This window comes from Salvelinus sp. IW2-2015, linkage group LG16 (assembly GCF_002910315.2).
Source record: "Salvelinus sp. IW2-2015 linkage group LG16, ASM291031v2, whole genome shotgun sequence".
Lineage (NCBI taxonomy): Eukaryota > Metazoa > Chordata > Actinopteri > Salmoniformes > Salmonidae > Salvelinus > Salvelinus sp. IW2-2015.
Genome location: NC_036856.1, coordinates 37,288,145 through 37,309,731, shown reverse-complemented (window position 1 = coordinate 37,309,731; position 21,587 = coordinate 37,288,145). Strand labels below are relative to the sequence as shown.

Here is a 21,587-nt window from a genome sequence, read left to right as displayed (position 1 = left end):
ATATAGGAAAAGGTACGGTTATATAATATAGGAGGAGGTACGGTATATAAATATAGGAGGAGGTACAGTATATAAATATAGGAGGAGGTACAGTATATAAATATAGGAGGAGGTACGGTATATACATTTAGGAGGAGGTACAGTATATACACAAACCAGAGAAGAAGACAAAGACAGAGCATGATTCTTTTATCAAGAAAACACAGATGTATTCCAAGGACACAAAACAAAGCCTGAGAAGATTAAAACGGGAGAGAAAAGCATGTCTGATGTTCCCACGAGGGAGATGAAATGAGCAGCAAGCAAGTGAGWGTGACAAAGAGCTAAAGAATGAGAGTGAGAGAGACAAAACCATGAGCTCTGTTCGTCAGCTTGAGCACAGGAAGTGGTGCTGCTGGAGCTGATATGTGTTCAGGAAGTGGCTGGAGCRTGGGGCAGGAATCACCCAGCGTGCAGCCTTGTCAGGCAAAGGCAGCCTGGAGCAAAGGCATAGACAGGAAAGCCTATGTGTCTCCTGTCTGCCTTCGGGGTATTTGCTCAGCCCTCTGCCCACGGCCCAGGGAGCAGGGACTATAGTTCCCATCAGCCAGTGGGGGAAAGCAGCTGGAGCAGGGACTATGTAGTTCTCATCAGCCAGTGGGGGAAAACAGCTGGAGCAGGGACTATAGTTCCCATCAGCCAGTGGGGGGAAACAGCTGGAGCAGGGACTATAGTTCCCATCAGCCAGTGGGGGGAAACAGCTGGAGCAGGGACTATAGTTCTCATCAGCCAGTGGGGGAAAACAGCTGGAGCAGGGACTATAGTTCCCATCAGCCATTGGGGGAAAACAGCTGGAGCTGTGGACGGTCGCCACCGACCCAGCATGGAGTGCTTCCAACCAAGCCAGCGATCTGAGGAGAGTGTGTTGTATTAATAGTGACGCGTGCTGATGCACAGACAGTCCTTGCTCTGGTATCTAATCTAATGGGCAGTTTTCTGCAGAAGCCTGTTTGATGTCCTGATGTGCCTTGTGTTTCACTGTTTGACAAGCTACCTAGATGTGTATCATCAGGATGTATGAGGTAGCTCAGGTTCAATTCCCAACGRTTCAAGGGCACACCCCTAAAGTATACCCTTCACCTTGTATATTTACAGTACATGAACACCTGCTGTGGGGTTTACTACAGGGATGCAGATACAGATCTCTTTTCCTATTGTGTAACTACGCAGAAGGGTGATTAAAGCTCTTTTATATCTGAGGGCCACCCAGTCCTATGAAGCGTGAGTCCACTCAATCCTATGTGTGGGTACTGTTGTGTCCCATAATGCTTCCCAGTGGGTTTCTACTCTGCATCAGACTATTGTTATAGCCTGCTAGTTCACACACTGGGTGAAGAACCCAAGCCAAACACTGAAGTGATATAAATAATTTATTAACACATCACTTGGACAAATCAGTTTCCTCACAGAGCCCACAGTTTCTGGCGGTTTCCACCTCAAAAAGAAAGTGAATGTTCTTGCAATTGAATACAAAGGTCAAAGTTCTAAATTCGTCTTTCCAAACTCCAGACTAGCTTTTGGATAATGAATTCAAGCAATTGAAATGTAACAAAACTAGCAGTTATGACCTTAGGCACCTAAAATMAAGAAAATAAAGAACATTATGTGTCTTCACCTATTGTGTAATATGTGGGAGCCAATGTAATATCCAGACAGCGCAACCTGGACGTAGCATGGTAAATTTAAATCAGTCTCCCTCCATTTTGTATGATATGTTACAAATTCCAATTTGCTGTGGCTAACGTTAACGTTAGCTAGGCAGCTAACGCTAACGTTAGCTAGGTGGCTAACGTTAGCTAGGCTAGGTGATAATGTTAGAGGAAGGGTTAGCTAACATGYTAGTAGGTGCAGAGTAGCTAAAAAGTATAAGCAAAGTTGCTAATTAGTTMAAATGCTGAAGTTGTCTGTGATGAGATTCAAACACGCAACCTTTGGGTTGCTGGACGTTTGCGTTACACACCCACCAATCCACCGTGGCATACCATCCTCCTTTTGTTTTTGGCTTGTAACCATACCAACAGTAACATATCAAACTAATTTCAGTGTMCCGGATTTACTTTKACTATKTTACATCTAGTCTATGAGACCAGGCTGAACAGGGAAAAACAGAAGTCTCTTAATGACATTCTAAGTGCCAAAAAAAAAACAGCCCAGACTGTCTGGTGGATTGTTTGTGTCCTAGCCTCTCCCTGTCCCCCTCTCCATTGTAATGTACTGTACTGTATACACGTGTTGTTATTTCCCCTGCTTTACAGAGGCAGTGAGGCCATCACAGCTGTCTTACARAGGGAGCTTGACCACTGACCTCAACTACCATACCACTGGGACAAACAGCAGGAGTCCCTGGAGGTACGGGTGGGAAACCCCACGACTCCTTTACTGCTGAGTGGCCAGTTTGCAGGGTCATGTTCATTAGGGCACACAGTAGCAAATTGTTTTGCAATAGAAGACAAAAGCAAGCATTTATTATTAGACCAGTTCAGGTAGTCCCTCCGTTTGGCGCCTAATGAATATGACCCTGCTGTCCTGCCATCTGCCTCCCCTAACGAGCCGAGGCCTCTTAGGAACGTGCYAGAAGCACAAGAGGATTGGAGGCCTGGAGTGCATACTGCAGGTTCGGCGCAGGGAGCAGGACAGGATGTGGCCCTATTGTTTTCTGGATCCCCCTCTTTTCCTTCCAGGGTTGCAGAAGGCCGCTCTCTCTCCCTCAAGGCCCGAACATCTTAAAGTAAACAAAAAACGCTTCACATGTATCTTGTCTGTTTCCCTCTCTCAGATCCAGACGTTTTGAGAGATAGGGTGGTTTTATAAGAACAAAGCAAAGTGTGTCTGTGGGGTGCGCTTTATTAAATGTGCAGTAGCGTCTGTGCTATATCATATCYTGACTGTGGATAGACTATGTCCGTGTAAAAGTAAGCTTATGTGATGTGTAAATGTGAATGTGTATTGRCGTGTAAATAACATGGGTTCTCAGCTGTGAACCCAGATAACAGGAACAGTGTTCTGTGTGATACTGACTACTATTGTGTATAAACATTCTGACATAAGGGAGGACAAAGCATGTCATTTTATAGCACCACGTTGTTATTGAATTGACTATCGACTCTGATCAGGTCTCGTGTAGTACCATTGGATAAAGGCAAGGGAAAGTAGGAGGGAGAGGCGAGCACACCTATGTAGTTACAAAGTTACTCATTAACCTAAGTCCTTCAGAACACGACTGAGGTGAACGCACCCCTTTCAACCTTTGCACAACATGCCTCCATTTTATAGCAAAGGCGAAATACAAACTTACAGTGACAAWGCTGCATTAATGTGAGCTATAAGGAAGAGGACATATTGTTACCTGGGTTTCAGGTACATACGGACCAGGCTGACCAGGTAGGACACTTCTAATGAGCGGATTTTCTCTAAATGTTAACCTTTTGGGCTGTTTCCATTTGTCAACATTGAGATCATATGACCTCCCGATTCTCTTATTGATCATTTAGTACTGTGGTTACGGTAATACAGTATGTTGGTATATTTCTATGACATACTAGTATAATAACCAAATGCAAACAACCTTTTGATCAATCTCAACTACAGTATATCAGTAATTATGTTTTGACGACTATTACGAGATATAAWACCATGAAAGTGGATGAATGAGCGMGAAATGGATATATAGATGCATGTTGCTCAGCCAGGCAGTCGTKYCCACATGTTGATACCCGCCRTTYGCTGTTTTCATCAARTAAGGCTAAACCTTTGACAGCCAACGCCTTGATAATAATGTAAAACATTGTTCATTCGGGGAGGATGATGTGGTGAGGTCTAGTTACATTAACAAGGAGACACAGGAAGCTAAAGGTCTGTCAAATGCATTACTCTTTGATGCCACTAACCTCTAAAGCTAMAGATATTAGTTTCTGGTGTATTTGTTTCTAGAAGTTGCTTGGCTCTATTGCTGACACTGTGTAGGCTTTTAAACAAATGTTAGAAAGAATTGTGCCTATTGCCAGTTGCTTTGTTTATGACTTGCAGTGGGATTAACAGAGTTGCAGATGTGAAACTCATTAACCCACAACAGTCTAAGCCCTGTCTAAGCCGGGGGAGGGTTCTAGTAAGCTATATGGAATTGTTTTAAGAAGGTCATACCAAGGATCATTAGCTATTTGATTTTGAATTTTAAGACCACTTGAAGTATAAAAAATAATACAGTATTAAAACATTATGTGATGAAAATGTTAATTTGACCTTCCTGGTATTAGCCCATACAAACAAATTGAATAACACATTCACCACATGGAAAAACAGACAGTGCCCCAAAGAATCTAAAGGAAGTTTGTTCTGAAGTATCTGTCCTATGTCTCTCAGAAACGTTTTATTTAAATTTGTACATGCATTTTAACCCCTTATTTTTGTCATGAAACAGTCTCCACATATACACTACATGGCCCAAAGTATGTGGACACYTGCTCGTCGAACATTTMATTCCAAAATCATGGGTATTAATATGGAGTTGGTTCCCCTGTTGCTGCTATAACAGCTTTTCACTAGATGTTGGGACATTGCTGCGGGGACTTGCTTCCATTCAGCCACAAGAGCATTAGTGAGGTTGTGCGCTGATGTTGGGCAATTAGGCCTGGCTCGCAGTCGGTGTTCCAATTCATCCCAAAGGTGTGGGTTGAGGTCAGGGCTCTGTGCAGGCCAGTCAAGTTCTTCCACRTCAGACGAAGGACTGCTTTGTGTGTCACTTCCGTATCCAGAGAGGAGAACGAGGAGTGGGGAAGAAGAGGGATGAAAGGGACAGGACCCGGGCAACCCATTACAGAACAGAAAGATGTGGCATTGGGCTGCAAGGATGGGAGTGTGTGGCGGGCTGGTCAAGGAGCCCCTTTCAAAGCGTACCGTTAAACATAAAGTACACACCACTCATGCAGATGCATGCACAACACACACACACACACACACACACACACACACACACACACACACACACCACACACACACACACACACACACAACACACACCACACACACCACACACACACACACACACACACACACACACACAGGGCAAAAACTGGTTGAATCAACATTGTTTCTACGTAATTCAACCAAAACATTCAATGTGATGACGTTGAATCAACATGGAAAATTGATTGGATTTGAAAAGTAATTCAACATAAGAGAATTTCGTATTTTTAACCTAAATCCAATGACATTGTGAAATGTTTTGTTGATTTTATGTCGAATTCACATTTGTTGACAACTCAACCAAATGTAMATTAAAACAAGACTTTGAACTGTGCTACTACACACATAGCCTCTTGTGGGCTCCTGGGCTTCCCATAGCTCCCAGCCGTGGTGTCGTTGTGCCTTTACTGTGCGAGGACAGGAAGAGATTAAGAGATCCCCACTCGGGTCTTTACAGCCAACCATGCTGAGCTTAATACCAGAAGGAGGAGAGGAGAAGAAGCCTAATGGCAGAGCGACCAGCCAGTAGGCCCCMTCTGTGAAAAATCTCTTTGGTGCCAAGAGGACTCTACAAACAGGCCGGGATCAGATTAAAAAACAAAGAGAGAAGAAAGATACACAGTCACAGATGTGAGAAGAACAACATAAGAGCAATCTGCAGAACAAAATATATTGTTAAAGTGTGTGAAAKAGCTCTTCAGTCTTTAACTAAATGCTTTAAATCGACTTTTTATTGTATAGAAAGTGTGTACACACACCTGCATAGAAAATGTACAATACATGTGGGAACACTAAACTGGTACTCTTGTCTTTGTGAGAACATGCCAATAGACAATCTTCAGAATGTGCAATGAGTCCGCGGATCTGTATATAACATAATGAGTCAACACTGCATGCAAACAAATGTAAATTTAGCAAATTTGCTTAAAGAAGAGCATAAGAGGTCACTGGTTTTAGTTATGTCAAAAAACTGTTTATGTTTTCAACACGATTCTGGTGTGTTTTAGGGCCAGTCATTTTCCTGGGCAGGTCACATAACTATACCTTGTTGGGGGCCTATGTCAATAAGGTCACAGGCCCTATGAGTCAGGGCATAGTGAATACATTTGAATTTATTTGGGGTTATAAACATATAAAACAAGATGTAGAAAGAATTCCCAGAGGATAAAGAATGAATTAAAACACTTGTCTCAATTAAGTTCTGGTTATCTGGTTCATTATTCTCATTCAGTTCTGGTTATCTGGTTATTATTTCTCAATGCAGTTTCTGGTTATTATTTCTCAATTCAGTTCTGGTTATTATTTCTCAATGCAGTTGGTTATCTGGTATTATTTCTCAATTCAGTTCTGGTTATCTGGTTATTATTTCTCAATGCAGTTCTGGTTATCTGGTTTTTATTTCTCATGCAGTTCTGGTTATCTGGTTATTATTTCTCAATGCAGTTCTGGTTATTTATTTTTCAATTCAGTTCTGGTTATCTGGTTATTATTTTTCAATTAAGTTCTGGTTATCTGGTTATTATTTTTCAATGCAGTTCGCGTTTATTAGTTATTATTTTTCAATTGAGTTCTGGTTATCTGGTTATCATTTTTCAATGCAGTTCTAGTTGTGATTCATTTGTCAGTTTGATTAATACTTAGTTGTGACTCATTTGTCAGTCTGATTAATACTTAGTCTTTGTCTGTCCATCTGTGATTCCTACAGGAAGCGGGGGAACCATGGGGTCCTGGGGCCACGGCCTGTGTGTGGTTTTGTGTTTCTGGGGAACAGTTAGCGGGAGCATGCTTCAGAGTCGCACTGTTGGCCCGTGTACTGTCAATACTGGCACGGTAAGAAAGACACACAGCTTTCTTCTTCTCCCTGTTTTCTTCTCCTMTTTTTCTTGCCGTTGTTCAGTTCCAAGCAGTCACGTGAGGAAACACTATGGGGAATTTCCTGTTTGAGACATTTTTCCTGTTGTTGATCATAAGATAGTGTTACCTCTGGGAGTGAAGTCTGATTCGTTACAGGATATCAACATAAGAATTATGTCAAGATTAAGGCTCTCTTTGAGCGAATTGATTTGTTGTTCACAACTTTATTTGTTATATATGAGATGGTTTTCTTTATCTTTCGTTTTAAAGTTACATGGAATATTTATTTATCAGCACCAGACAGTTGCAAAGACTCCTAATTAATTCATTAACACCACATTTTTTTATTCACCCATATAATGGCTTTAGGGAGAAACTTCCAAAAATCATAAAGTTCATTTTACACCTCTTGATTCTTGCTAAATGGCAACCACAATATGGGAAGGGTTGGCTTGACCAATCTTGTCCATCTCTTCCCCAAGGCATCATTTAACTGCAGTTGGAGGAAACTGGCTCATATTCCAACAGAGATATGGGACAATGCAACCACACTGGACCTCTCCCAGAACCACCTCAACTTAACTAACCCTCAACACCTCAGACAACTACAGAGGTTGGATCAGCTGGTTACCCTCAATCTCTCAGGCAACTACCTCCCTCTGCTGGGGAAAGACAACCTCTGCAGCCTCCCCTCCCTGCATACACTAGACCTCAGTGGCTGCCAATTGACTTCCATAGAGGCTGGAGCTCTGCAGGGTTTACCCAGTTTAGGGAAGCTGTTTTTGGGGCACAACAGACTGCAAGTCCCCCTGTCTGTCTCCACTCGAGATATAGTAACTATATCCATCCTGGATCTCCATGGGAACCAAGAGCTTGAGCGTGGCTCTGATGATTTGTCGACAGGAATCAGAAGACCATCTCATAGAAAACTGTTGACAAATGACCGTGAACATCCCACCACAACTCCAACTAACACAATGACTACAGCTAATGGTAAGGATCTCATAACAATTTACTTCTGCCTCATATCATCTAATTTATATGTAGTTAGGTCATCATATAATTATCAGCTGTCATAGAATTCTTTGATGCTTACTCAAGCGGTCTTGGCGGTTATAGCTGTGATGTAATTCATAATAATGATTTGAACAGTAAAACCTATTCCCCTCTCGCCTAACAGGCACAGAGTCGCCTGGTCAGAGCCGCCCCTCCCACAGTTGGCAATATATGGTGGCAGTCCTTGTGACGGCCATCTCCCTCTCCCTCCTCATCGCCAGCCTGGCCAAATGCCAGCTGGTCCGCCGCTACCTAGCCAGCTATCGCCACACCCGTCTGACCGAGCAGGACACAGCCAGCCAGTGTGACCCCAACAGTCTGGAGGTGGGCTTCTCTATGTACAACCATGGGGGACAGGCACAGAGCCCCCACCCTGCTCCTGTCCCCCAGGGAGAGATGGACATAGAGGATGAGGAAGATGATGATGGCTTCATAGAGGATAACTACATACAAGCCAGCGAGAGGGAGAGGGCTAAGAGGGCACTTGAAGTGGAGGAAGAGGAGGAAGAGGATGGGATGGACTTTACCATTGGCTAGGAAGAAAGGGAGAAGGTGGAAAGAGAGGGGAGAGAATGAGAGAGGGAAGAGAGCGAGAGAGAGGTCACTAGCCTATTTGGACACTGATTGGGGCCAATGCAGATATTAAACATAAGCATGTCTATTTCCATCATCTTTAGAGGGAAAAAACAGTCACAGAGACAGATTAATACAAAATTGACATAAGCAATAACTCAATTTAGCTCTGCAATAGTGCACCTTTGCCTGTGTCTTTCAATGGATTTCAAAATTGGGCTGGCTGTTTGTAMGGACTTTGTTAGAAAATTATTATTTAAAGTGGGTCAAATAATCAATCAATCAATTTGTTTTTGAGTTAGATTTTTCTAAGTTCCAACTCAGTTTTACCAATGAATTTGATGTTGTTTGGGTGTGCCTGCACTCCATTTTGTTACATTTGTAGATAAAATAAAACGTTTTCAAATTCAATAGCGTACCTGTTTTTCTTTCTGTAGAAAAATACATACAATTATCTTGAAACAGTTAGGCATATGCGTCGATCTATGATAATGTATAGCAATGCTTTATATAATACAATAGACAAACACGCCTGATAGTAGCCTATGCATAACTTAAGCAGAATAGAAGAGAATCGATACCATATGTAGACCTAATAATTGATGTAGGATTGGTTTTGCATGCTCTGTTGCGTTGAAAGCTGCTTGACAGGTCTGACGACGAAATACTACCCGGAAAGAGCAGTGGCGTGCATTAGACAACAGCGCGCGATGGGAGATGCACTGAATTAAATGTTGTAAGGGATATTCAACGTCAAAACATTTATATTTTTTGTGCTATTAGTTTATCAGGATGTCGGCGTCTGCTATATTCATCCTGGACCTTAAAGGAAAGGTAAGCTGAGACTTGACAGTCTACGTGGCACTGGCGGATAAGTTTATAGTTTGACATCGATTAGTCTTGCGTTGCTGTTGCGGTTTTAAGGAAGACTAGTTCGCGACGAGGCTAGGCATCGATCAACAGTGCCTGCATCTGCCAGTGTAGCGCAGAAATCCATGCGTAAAAGCGCACATAAGAAAATGAAAGCGCGGTAGGGAAGGCTATAGTAAAATTACATACTTGTTTATCTTTTAATATTTACGACTAAATGTATTTGTTTCTCAGAATTCGTCACTAGCTATGTTTCCAATAGCTTGTCCAGTGATTGTTTTTGTAGACATTTAAGAAAGTTCGCATAGAAAATAGATTCTACAATYGTCTGCTAAGGTGTTTCTATTGAACTATCTTGCGTCGATGAAAACAGCTGGACGTAATGACGTCACACCTAAAAAAAGAAATCGACAAAAAATTTAGTGATTGATGTGTTTTGATTACCCATTTAGGCAAATTGCGCATTAATACATGGGCGACAGCCTGTATGCCCTCCCTATCCGTTTAATGTCTCAGGTAGCCCGCGAAAGCCCGAATGGATAGAATACAATAATTGACCATGGTGAAAGTTGCGCTCTTTTAGATCTGAAATAATTGGATGGTGAAACTTGCCAACCAACCAGGAAATCGAGGCATAGCAATTTAGGCATTCTTGAAAGTCAGGCCAATCCTTATCCTGCAAATACATTTTTTGTTGAAAAAAAATATTTAGCAAGCAGTAGACATTTAGAATTAAATGTGGAGTGGAGCTTATATACTAAACAAAAATATAAACACAACATGCAACCATTTCAAATATTTTACTRAGTTACAGTTCATATAATGAAATCAGTCAATTGAAATAAATTCATTAGACSCTAATCTATGGATTTCACATGACTGGGAATACAGATATGCATCTGTTGGTCACAGATGCCTTTAAAAAAAAAGTAAGGGTGTGGATCAGAAAACCAGTCAGTATCTGGTGTGACCGCCATTTGCCTCATGCAGCGTGACACATCTCCTTCACATAGAGTTGATCAGGCTGTTGATTGTGGTCTGTGGAATGTTGTCCCACTTCTCTTCAATGGCTGTGCGAAGTTGCTGGATATTGGAGGGAACTGGAACACGATGTCGTACACGTTGTCGTACACGTCGATCCAGAGCATCCCACACATGCTCAATGGGTGACATGTCTGGTGAGAATGTAGGCCATGGAAGAACTGGGACATTTCATTTTCAGCTTCCAGGAATTGTGTACAGATCCTTGCGACATGGGGCTGTACTGAAACATGAAGTGATGGCGGCGAATGAATGGCACGACAATGGGCCTCAGGATTTCATCACGGTTTCTCTGTGCATTCAAATTGCCATCGATAAAATGCAATTGTGTCCGTTGTCCGTAGCTTATGCCTGCCCATACCATAACCCCACCGACAGCATGGGACTCTCTGTTCACAACATTGACAAACAGCAAACCGCTCACCCACACGACACCATAAACACTAGCTGCCGTCTGCCTGGTACAGTTGAAACTGTGATTAATCCGTGAAAAGCACACTCCTCCAGCGTGCCAGTGGCCATCGACGGTGAGTATTTACCCACAGAAGTCGGTTACGACGCCGAAATGCAGTCAGGTCAAGACCTTAKTGAGGACGATGAGCATGCAGACAAGCTTTCCAGAGAAGGTTTCTGACAATTTGTGCAGAAATTCTTTGGTTGTGGAAACCCAGTTTCATCAGCTTTCCGGGTGGCTGGTCTCAGACGATCTCGCAGGTGAAGAAGACAGATGTGGAGGTCCTGGGCTGGTGTGGAAACACATTGCCTGCTGTTGTGAGGCCTGTTGGACATACTGCCAAATTCTCTATAACAACGTTATGGTAGAGAAATTAACATTCAATTCTCTGGCAACAGGTCTGGTGAATATTCCTGCAGTCAGCATGCCAATTGTACAACTGTGGCATTGTGTTGTGACAAAACTGCACATTTTAGAGTTGCCTTTTATTGTCCCCAGCACAAGGTGCACTTATGTAATGACCATGCTTAGTAAGCCTCTTGATATGCCATGACTGTCMGGTGGCTGGATTATCATGGAGAAGGATAAATGCTCACTAACAGGGATGTAAACAAATGTGTGCACAAACTTTCAGAGAAATAAGCGTTTTGTGTGTGTGGACAATTTCTGGGATATTTTATTTCAGCTCATGAAACATGCAACCAACACTTGACACTTTTATATTTTTGTTCAGTGACCAAAATCCACCCCATTTCAAACCCATACAAATATTGTTGATCTTCAGAAACATTTTTTCGCGACCTTGCTTTTGTCGAATACACCTGGGAAACCTGCCCTCATACCACAGTAGGCATTGACCACATTGGCATTCCACTTTGTGAKCGGATCAATTATATATTTCACGTTTGTTGTCAGAGAAATAGCAATCTACTGCAGCGATCTCTGAACCCCAGATGGTTTATATGTGCCTCTTCTAAAATTGGAAATAATTTATTGTCAAATTATAGCGCATTCACAAACAACCATTCACAGCAGACGATGGACTGTTGTCGGGGAGGTTACAGTGTAGCAGCAGTGCAGTAAGTAGTCCGAAAATTTGAGTTTCTATTGGACAAATGTAGKTAGGTCCCTCCCCGTTTCGTTCCGTTTGGATATGTTTGGTTCGTATTGAAGACATCGCTGAGGTGTATTCATTACCCCGAATCTGTTGCAGAACGTTTCAGTTGGACAAATTCCGGTAGGGAACCTCCTCGTTTCGTTTGGAAGACCTAATGAATGTGGCGCCGGTGTTGTGAATAGAAACATTCCTGGTCAAACTTGTTCTGCAACACCAAAGTGCACCATGCCTATTCAATATTAGGCTTTACCTGCCAGACTGGTCAGGCAACGTTTTCTCTTGTTCTGTGCTCATATTTCTTATTAAACTTACAGTATGTTTACAAAGTTGCTAACTGTGTAATTTACTAACAGATATATCATTAACATGYAATAATAGCCTACATTCATTGGCTTATTCATGGAGAGTTGTTTGCATACAACCAAACCATTAATAAAGTCTGGAGTACCTCAAGCCAGCTCAGACAGCAGGGCTGCGTTCAGTACGTTTTTATGTTCTGGAACGTTCAACTGAAAGTAATCGGTTGGGTTGTTGGACGCTGTCAGCATGGCCACTGTCCTTTAAATAAGTCACTCATTGCTTAAAGCCACACCCCGCCACACCCACCAAACAGGAGAAAACATACCTCAAAGTCTGTTCAAACTTACAAGAATGTTTTGGAGAAACATGTCATTCAGTACAAACCATTCCATAGCGTAGCAAACGTTCAGGCGAACTGAACGGACCTCAGAGTATAGTCTTATCACACCAAACCTGACTTTCCTTATTTGGATGGTCATGTTAATAATATTTTGGAGAAAGGACAAAAGGCCCCACCAGTGCCTGAAGGTGTCAGGGGGAAAGATTACCATCTCATAGGCCCCAGGGGGAAAGATTACCATCTCATAGGCCCCAGGGGGAAAGATTACCATCTCATAGGCCCCTGCCTGCATCCCTGATAGTGCTGATTAAAGCCTTTCTCTCTTTGCCCTGGGAGCAATCCAATACCTCTGACCCAGGCTGGACTGTACTGGAAGCCCCAGCTGCTCCCTGGCTGGAGGGCAAACAGACATGCTTCCAATGTAGCTGCTTCATTGGTTGTCTGTCTCTTGGAGACTAGAGTGGCTGTATACAGGCAGTGTATCAACACACTGGTTGTCTGTCTCTTGGAGACTAGAGTGGCTGTATACAGGCAGTGTATCAACACACTTGTTTGTAGTAGTGAGATGTTATGAATGTAGCTTTATGCTGTACTGTTCATGTAAATGTTTCACAATCTCTGTCTTTGAAATATATTGTTATGCTGATAAATGGCTGCTTTGTTTAGTACTCTGACTTCACTGGAAAGTTAAAGAATGGCCACCAGCACCCTGATGAATTCTCCCCAGCTCGCAAATTTAAACAGCGGGAGCATTCATCAGGGTGCAGTGTCTATTCTTTACTTTGTATACCCTGCACCTGCAATTCTGGATGAGTGTACACTACTTTTAAAGTGCACATTTTCTGTCTCAATATGTGTGAAACTACACGATGTATAGATAACTGTAGATCTTTCAGGATTAAATATTGAGTTGCCATGTGTGCTTGATTGTCAAACCCTGTCCTTCTCAGAGGTAAAAGGCAAGTTTTTTGGAGACCCTCTGGTAGCTTGATAGATACTCCATGGTTGTTTACCTCCAAGTGACTGAGCTGGTTTTCCCAAACGGCACCMTATTCCTTATGTAGACTCTGGTCAGAAGTAGTGAGTCACATAGGAAGAGTGCCCTTTGAGACTGACCCTAAGCGATCGCTAGTCTGTTTATCTTAATTGAGATGTGCCGTCAGCCTCTGAAGATCATACAGACAGTAGTTCATATCGATTGTAAACAATGCCTCATTAACAATGACCAGTATCCTGTTACCAAACAATCTTCCCCTGGCAGAATTGTCCTATAGTTAAGGGGATGCGTGTGTGAAGCAGGCCTAAGGGCCCTCATTACAGCCAGTCAGTGTGTTTTACCGTTTGTCAGCCAACAGTGGGACTGAAGGTGAACCAAGCTTGATTTCAGCTTTCCAGACATGTCTCTCGTTCAATCTCAAACGGTAACAGCATCACTGCAGCAGTCTCTCAGATCTGTTTCACTGTAGCAGGAGGCACTGCCTAACTGAGAGTTGCTGTGTGTCTGTAGGTTCACATTTAAAGTTAGCAGAATAGTCTCACGCCACCAGACCAACATCCTATAATGGCTGGAGTCTAGGCTAGCATAACACAAATGTCATGTTTCAGAGAAACTGTGCAAAGGGGATTTTCAGGGGAATAAAAGAGAGGTCACAGATATAGTCAATCTGGTTTAGTTACAAGTTGCAACAGGGAGAATGATCTGTAAACACCAGCCCGAGAAGATAGGAAGACTACATCAGAGGCTACAGAATCATAGCTACATTAGTGTGGCATCAAACTTTAACCACATAAGTCAACACTGGCAGACATTTGATACTGGCAGTTAAACAGGTCAAAGGTAGAACATCAGTACTTAGTTACAGTAAATCAAATACGAGAGGAAATTATCAAACAATTCCTCATTAAAGTGGTTTAATGAAAGAAAGAAAAAAGTGGCTGGAGTGAGGTTTGCTAGCTCATGATGACTGCAGAAAGTGTCTGGGGATTTAAACATGGAATGAGGAACTTGCCATGGCATGTTCTGATACATGCGTTTGATTAACACAGAGGGAGAGGTGTTGATGAAGGGATAGTGACAATGAGTTTGAACAATATTTTTACTTTTTCATTTCCTTGAACCTTCATGGCAGTTTACTGTACATTTTAATCAGAAGCCAAACATGTTATTTTTAATTCTCGAAATGGTATTAGTTGAACACTGACCTCTACATTCTTAACAGTCAGGTAGCTTTGGTGTTTCCTGCATGTGCGTCAAGACTCCTCATTAAATGCAACAAGCTTTGAACTGTCTGTTGGTCTGTCTGGGATTCCACCATCCTTTTATAGCTAAAGAAAGAGGAAGAGCCTGTCCATATCCTTTCACTGTGTGAGGAGTTTCCTGTGTGACAGAGGGCCCTCCTCAGTGCAGACCTGGGAAGAACATTCTATTTTCAATGAAAATACCAACTTTTCAAATACTCAAGGAAGTCAACTAAAAAGGCAACTATTTTCTTTGATATTCAAATACAGAAAAACATAATATTTGAAAAGGTATTTGGATATATGCAAGTTATTTGAAAACCCCAAAATATGTATTTGATGGCTGCCAAATATTTGAAGAATCAAAAACTACACCTGTTGAGTTAGTTCAAATACAGTGGGGCAAAAAAGTATTTAGTCAGCCACCAATTGTGCAAGTTCTCCCACTTAAAAAGATGAGAGAGGCCTGTAATTTTCATCATAGGTACACTTCAACTATGACAGACAAAATGAGAAAAWAAAWTCCAGAAAATCACATTGTAGGATTTTTAATGAATTTATTTGCAAATTATGGTGGAAAATAAGTATTTGGTCACCTACAAACAAGCAAGATTTCTGGCTCTCACAGACCTGTAACTTCTTCTTTAAGAGGCTCCTCTGTCCTCCACTCGTTACCTGTATTAATGGCACCTGTTTGAACTTGTTATCAGTATAAAAGACACCTGTCCACAACCTCAAACAGTCACACTCCAAACTCCACTATGGCCAACTCAACTTAGTGTCCTAAGTTTTCATAACTGTGACCTTAATTGCCTACCGGCTGTTAGTGTCTTAACGACCGTTCCACAGGTGCATGTTCATTAATTGTTTATGGTTCATTGAACAAGCATGGGAAACAGTGTTTAAACCCTTTACAATGAGGATCTGTGGATTTTTTACGAATTATCTTTGAAAGACAGGGTCCTGAAAAAGGGACGTTTCTTTTTTTGCTGAGTTTAGTTACATTCTCAGGTCTGTATTCAAGTAGTTTAAACATGTAGTTGCTTTCTCAGGTCTGTATTCATGTAGTTGCTTTCTCAGGTCTGTATTCAAGTAGTTTAAACATGTAGTTGCTTTCTCAGGTCTGTATTGAAATAGTTTTAAAAATAAGTAGTTTCTTGGGATCTGTATTCAAATAGTTCTGGTCACATCCTTTGTTTCTCCAGAAAAGCATAGCTAAAACTAGTTATCCCAGGTCTGCTTCAGTGTGTGAGGTCCTTCAAACATATGCTTTGATCTATCAGAGTGTGAGGGGTCCAGYCCAGCGACTCTCAATRCTGACTCATCTTGTTATTGGTGTTGAAATGAAAGGGTGTGTGTGAGTGAGAGTTCCCTCAGGCCACTCCAGTGTATCTTGTGGTGTGTGAGAGAGATATATTTATTTTGCACAATGCTGTCATTGGACATTGTGATCCCAGATTAGTTGTCAGTTATTTTATGTTTCTAAACAGAGGCCTCCCAGCAGAGGCTGTTGCTCCTTTCATTTACTGTACATCTTCCACAGCTTACTGCTGAGCCTTCACAACAAGGGGAAGGGCATATGCTCCACGTTTGATCTTTTTGAATTTCTTCCGTTGCATAACTGCCTCTATGGACTCCCTGGATAACAGTGAGAATTGCTGCCGACAGTGAACTATCCTATCTAAATAAAGATGAATTGAATTGAAAATGAATTTCATTAATGTGTTACAATGCCCTCTGTGTCGTGTGGTTTCAGGTGTTGATATGCCATAACTATATGGGTGTGCAACGCTTTACCCTATTTACAAATCTTCACCCTGTTATATGTTTTCCCTGTAGGTGTTGATCAGTCGTAACTACATGGGAAACATGGACATGAATGAGGTYGACCACTTCATGCCCATTATGATGAGGATGGAGGAGGATGCAGACTCCTCGCCCCTGGTGACACACGGCTCCGCCCACTTCCTATGGATCAAACACAGAAACCTCTACCGTATCCTGTCCAAACAGGAATTCCTGTTACTGCTCAGTCAGGCCGTCTTGGTTACCAAGCTTCTGTCTCTCTTACCATGCTCAGGACGACTGTCTCTGCTTCTGACACATCACACAATTCACAGTTCACACCCACACTGCATGTCCTTTATCTGTACATCTCATGTTATTCTGAACTAGAGGGAAATGCTGGGAACAACTAATCTTATGAGTCAACCWTCTCAGTTGTGGTTGTAAAAGTTCCATGTGAAAAATATTTTAAAACAGCAGTGGCCCAGTTACTTTTCTGTTCAACAGTTTTAGTATATTCTTAAGTTATTCTTCAGTGGTGGCAATGACCAAGAAGAATGCCAATGCAGCCCTGGTCTACTCCTTCCTCTACAAAATGGTGGAGGTGAGTGTGTGCTTTACTGATATACAGTCGTGGCCAAAAGTTTTGAGAATGACACAAATATTAATTTTCACAAAGTTTGTATGATGGCAATTTGCATATACTCCAGGATGTTATGAAGAGTGATCAGATGAATTGCAATTAATTGCAAAGTCCCTCTTTGCCATGCAAATGAACTAAATCCCCCCAAAACATTTCCACTGCATTTCAGCCCTGCCACAAAAGGACCAGCTGACATCATGTCAGTGAATCTCTCGTTAACACAGGTGTGAGTGTTGACAAGGACAAGGTTGGAGATCACTCTGTCATGCTGATTGAGTTCAAATAAAAGACTGGAAGCTTCAAAAGGAAGGTGGTGCTTGTAATCATTGTTCTTCCTCTGTCAAACATGGTYACCTGCATGGAAACACGTGYCGTCATCATTGCTTTGMACAAAAAGGGCTTCACAGGCAAGGATATTGCCAGTAAGATTGCACCTAACTCAACCATTTATCGGATCATCAAGAACTTCAAGGAGAGCGGTTCAATTGTTGTGAAGAAGGCTTCACGGCGCCCAAGAAAGTCCAGCAAGCGCCAGGACCGTCTCCTAAAGTTGATTCAGCTGCGGGATCGGGGCACCACTAGTACAGAGCTTGCTCAGGAATGGCAGCAGGCAGGTGTGAGTGCATCTGCACGCACAGTTAGGCAAAGACTTTTGAGGGATGGCCTGGTGTCAAGAAGGGCAGCAAAGAAGCCACTTCTCTCCAGGAAAAACATCAGGGACAGACTGATATTCTGCAAAAGGTACAGGGATTAGACTGCTGAGGACTAGGTTAAAGTCATTTTCTCTGATGAATCCCCTTTCCGATTGTTTGCGGCATCCGGAAAAAACCTTGTCCGGAGAAGACAAGGTGAGCGCTACCATCAGTCCTGTGTCATGCCAACAGTAAAGCATCCTGAGACCATTCATGTGTGGGGTTGCTTCTCAGCCAAGGGAGTGGGCTCACTCACAATTTTGCCTAAGAACACAGCCATGAATAAAGAATGGTACCAACACATCCTTCGAGAGCAACTTCTCCCAACCATCCAGGAACAGTTTGGTGATGATGGCCTTTTCCAGCATGATGGAGCACCTTGCCATAAGGCAAAAGGGTTAACTAAGTGGCTCGGGGAACAAAACATCGATATTTTGGTTCCATGGCCAGGAAACTCCCCAGACCTTAATCCCATTGAGAACTTGTGGTCCATCCTCAATAGGCGGGTGGACAAACAAAAACCCACAAATTCTTGCAAACTCCAAGCATTGATTATGCAAGAATGGGTTGCCATCAATCAGGCTGTGGCCCAGARGTTAATTGACAGTATGCCAGGGCAGATTGCAGAGGTCTTGAAAAAGAAGGGTCAACACTGCAAATATTCACTCCTTGCATCAACTTCATGTAATTGTCAATAAAAGCCTTTGACACCTATGAAAAGCTTGTAATTATACTTCAGTATTCCATAGTAACATCTGACAAAAATATCTAAAGACACTGAAGCAGCAAACTTTGTGGAAATTAATATTTGTGTAATTCTCAACTTTTGGCCACGACTGTACAGTACAGTTGAAGTCGGAAGTTTACATACACTTAGGTTGGAGTCATTAAAGTAGTTTTTCAACCACTCCACAAATTTCTTGTTAACAAACTATAGTATTGGCAAGTCGGTTAGGACATATACTTTGTGCATGACACAAGTAATTTTTCCAACAATTGTTTACAGACAGATTATTTCAATTAGAATTCACTGTATCACAATTCCAGTGGGTCAGAAGTGTACATACACTAAGTTGACTGTGCCTTTAAACAGCTTGGAAAATTCCAGAAAATGATGTCATGGCTTTAGAAGCTTCTGATAGGTTAATTGACATAATTTGAGTCAATTGTAGGTATACCTGTTGATGTATTTCAAGGCCTACCTTCAAACTCAGTGCCTCTTTGCTTGACATCATTGGAAAATCAAAAGAAATCAGCCAAGACCTCAGAAAAAAGATTGTAGACCTCCACAAGTCTGGTTCATCCTTGGGAGCAATTTCCAAACGCCTGAAGGTACCACGTTCATCTGTACAAACAATAGTACGCAAGTATAAACACCATTGGACCACACAGCCGTCATACCGCTTAGGAAGGAGACGCGTTCTGTCTCCTAGAGATAAACGTACTTTGGTGTGAAAAGTGCAAATCAATCCCAGAACAACAGCAAAGGACCTTGTGAAGAATGCTGGAGGAAACGGGTACAAAAGTATCTATACCCACAGTAAAACGAGTCATATATCGATATAACCTGAAAGGCCGCTCAACAAGGAAGAAGCCACTGCTCCAAAACCGCCATATAAAAGCCAGACTACATTTTGCAACTGCACATGGGGACAAATATCGTACTTTTTGGAGAAATGTCCTCTGGTCTGTGAAACAAAAATAGAACTGTTTGGCCATAATGACCATGGTTATGTTTGGAGAAAAAAGGGAGAGGCTTGCAAGCCGAAGAACACCATCCCAACCGTGAAGCACGGGGGTGGCAACATCATGTTGTGGGGGTGCTTTGCTGCAGGAGGGACTGGTGCATTTCACAAAATAGATGGCATCATGAGGGGGAATATTATGTGGATATATTGAATCAACATCAGTCAGGAAGTTAAAGCTTGGTCCAAATGGGTCTTCCAAATGGACAATGACCCCAAGCATACTTCCAAAGTTGTGGAAAATGGCTTAAGGACAACAAAGTCATGGTATTGGAGTGGCCCTCACACAAGCACTGACCTCATCCTATAGAAAATTTGTGGGCAGATCTGAAAAAGCGTGTGCAAGCAAGGAGGCCTACAAACCTGACTCAGTTACACCAGCTCTGTCAGGAGGAATGGGCCAAAATTCACCCAACTTATTGTGGGAAGCTTGTGGAAGGCTACCTGAAACGTTTGACCCAAGTTACACTCAATTGGCGTTAAATTGTTTATGTAAACTTATGACCCACTGGGAATGTGATGAAAGACACAAAAGCTGAAATAAATAATTCTCTACTATTATTCTGACATTTCACATTCTTAAAAAAGTGGTGATCCTTTAAACTGAGTTTAAATGTATTTGGCTAAGGTGAATGTAAACTTCCGACTTCAACTGTACCTACTGGAGTACACTGCTTGTATTCAACCAATTGAATGCAATCCTATTGTATTGTATTGATCATGTAATAAGTTGTCTGTCTGTGTGCCCATCTGTAGTGTGTTTAAGGAGTACTTTAAGGAGCTGGAGGAGGAGAGTATCCGTGACAACTTTGTGACGGTGTATGAGCTGATGGACGAGGTCATGGACTTTGGCTTCCCTCAGACCACAGACAGCAAGATCCTGCAAGAGTGAGTATTGGACTGAGTACCAGTCAATCAATACTGCAGTCTCTGTCTGGTAGGATTGGTGACATTTCAGACTGTAATACAGTGGCAATACTAAAACAGAGTACCAAACTGACTGATATCCAACAGACTGATATCCACAGACTACCAAACTTACAATATTCAACAGACTGATATTCAACGACCACCAAACTTACTAATATCCAACAAACTGACTATCCAACAGACTGATATCCAACATACTGATATCCAACTGACTGAAATCCAACTGACTACCAAACTGACTGATATTCAACAGACTGAATTCAACAGACTGATATTCAACAGAATGATATCAACTGATATCCACAGACTACGAAAACTTACTTATATCCAACAGACTGATATCCAACAGACTGATATCCAACTGACTATATCCAACTGACTGATATCCAACTGACTGAAATCCAAACTGACTACCAAACTTACATATATTCAACAGACTGATATTCAACTTACTGATATCCAGCAGACTACCAAACTGACTGATATCCAACATACTGAAATCCAACTTACTACCAAACTGACTGATATTCAACAGACTACCACAGTGCTACGTAAACTACAGTATATAGGGTTACAAATGCTTTAGCTTGTTAACAATACTTTATTTTTGTGTTTTCTTCAACATACTACCAACACTGATGACCTGCAGACTTGATGACCTGCAGACTGATGACCTGCAGACTGATGACCTGCAGACTGATGACCTGCAGACTGATGACCTGCAGGACTGATGACCTGCAGACTGATGACCTGCAGACTGATGACCTGCAGACTGTATGACCTGCAGACTGATATCCAACAGACTACCAAACATATTGATATCCAACATACTGATATCCAACTGACTGAAATCCAACTTACTACCAAACTGACTGATATTCAACAGACTGATATTCAACAGACTTGATATCCAACATAGTACCAAACTGGACTGGATAATCCAGCTGG

The 21,587-nt window shown here is 42.0% G+C and overlaps 2 protein-coding genes across 3 annotated transcripts in view; both read left to right on the top strand.

The window, feature by feature from the left end:
* The first annotated feature begins 3,309 nt into the window (after window positions 1-3,309).
* On the top strand, window positions 3,310-8,895 carry lg16h1orf210 (linkage group 16 C1orf210 homolog). 2 transcript variants are annotated; one of them, XM_070447678.1, is made up of 4 exons: window positions 3,310-3,420; window positions 6,707-6,831; window positions 7,338-7,848; window positions 8,036-8,895. In XM_070447678.1, the coding sequence occupies exons 2-4, from the start codon at window positions 6,721-6,723 to the stop codon at window positions 8,446-8,448; spliced, it is 1,035 nt and encodes a 344-aa protein (XP_070303779.1). In that variant the 5' UTR covers window positions 3,310-3,420; window positions 6,707-6,720; the 3' UTR covers window positions 8,449-8,895. The 2 variants fall into 2 exon arrangements, with proteins under 2 accessions (XP_070303779.1, XP_023860330.1); XM_024004562.2 differs by lacking the exon at window positions 3,310-3,420 and adding an exon at window positions 3,831-3,891.
* A 273-nt stretch (window positions 8,896-9,168) lies between these two features.
* ap1m3 (adaptor related protein complex 1 subunit mu 3) overlaps window positions 9,169-21,587 on the top strand; it is a 37,195-nt gene continuing 24,776 nt past the window's right edge. The window contains 4 exon segments of the mRNA XM_070447677.1: window positions 9,169-9,318; window positions 16,684-16,840; window positions 17,166-17,236; window positions 20,470-20,597. Coding sequence (XP_070303778.1) covers window positions 9,277-9,318; window positions 16,684-16,840; window positions 17,166-17,236; window positions 20,470-20,597 — 398 coding nt within the window. The 5' untranslated portion in view covers window positions 9,169-9,276.

Coding starts and splice junctions, on each gene's coding strand:
- lg16h1orf210 (XM_070447678.1), top strand. CDS start 6,721: ATGGGGTCCTGGGGCCACGGCCTGTGTGTGGTTTTGTGTTTCTGGGGA. Junction 6,832..7,337: donor GTACTGTCAATACTGGCACG/GTAAGAAAGACA, acceptor CTCTTCCCCAAG/GCATCATTTAACTGCAGTTG. Junction 7,849..8,035: donor CACAATGACTACAGCTAATG/GTAAGGATCTCA, acceptor CTCGCCTAACAG/GCACAGAGTCGCCTGGTCAG.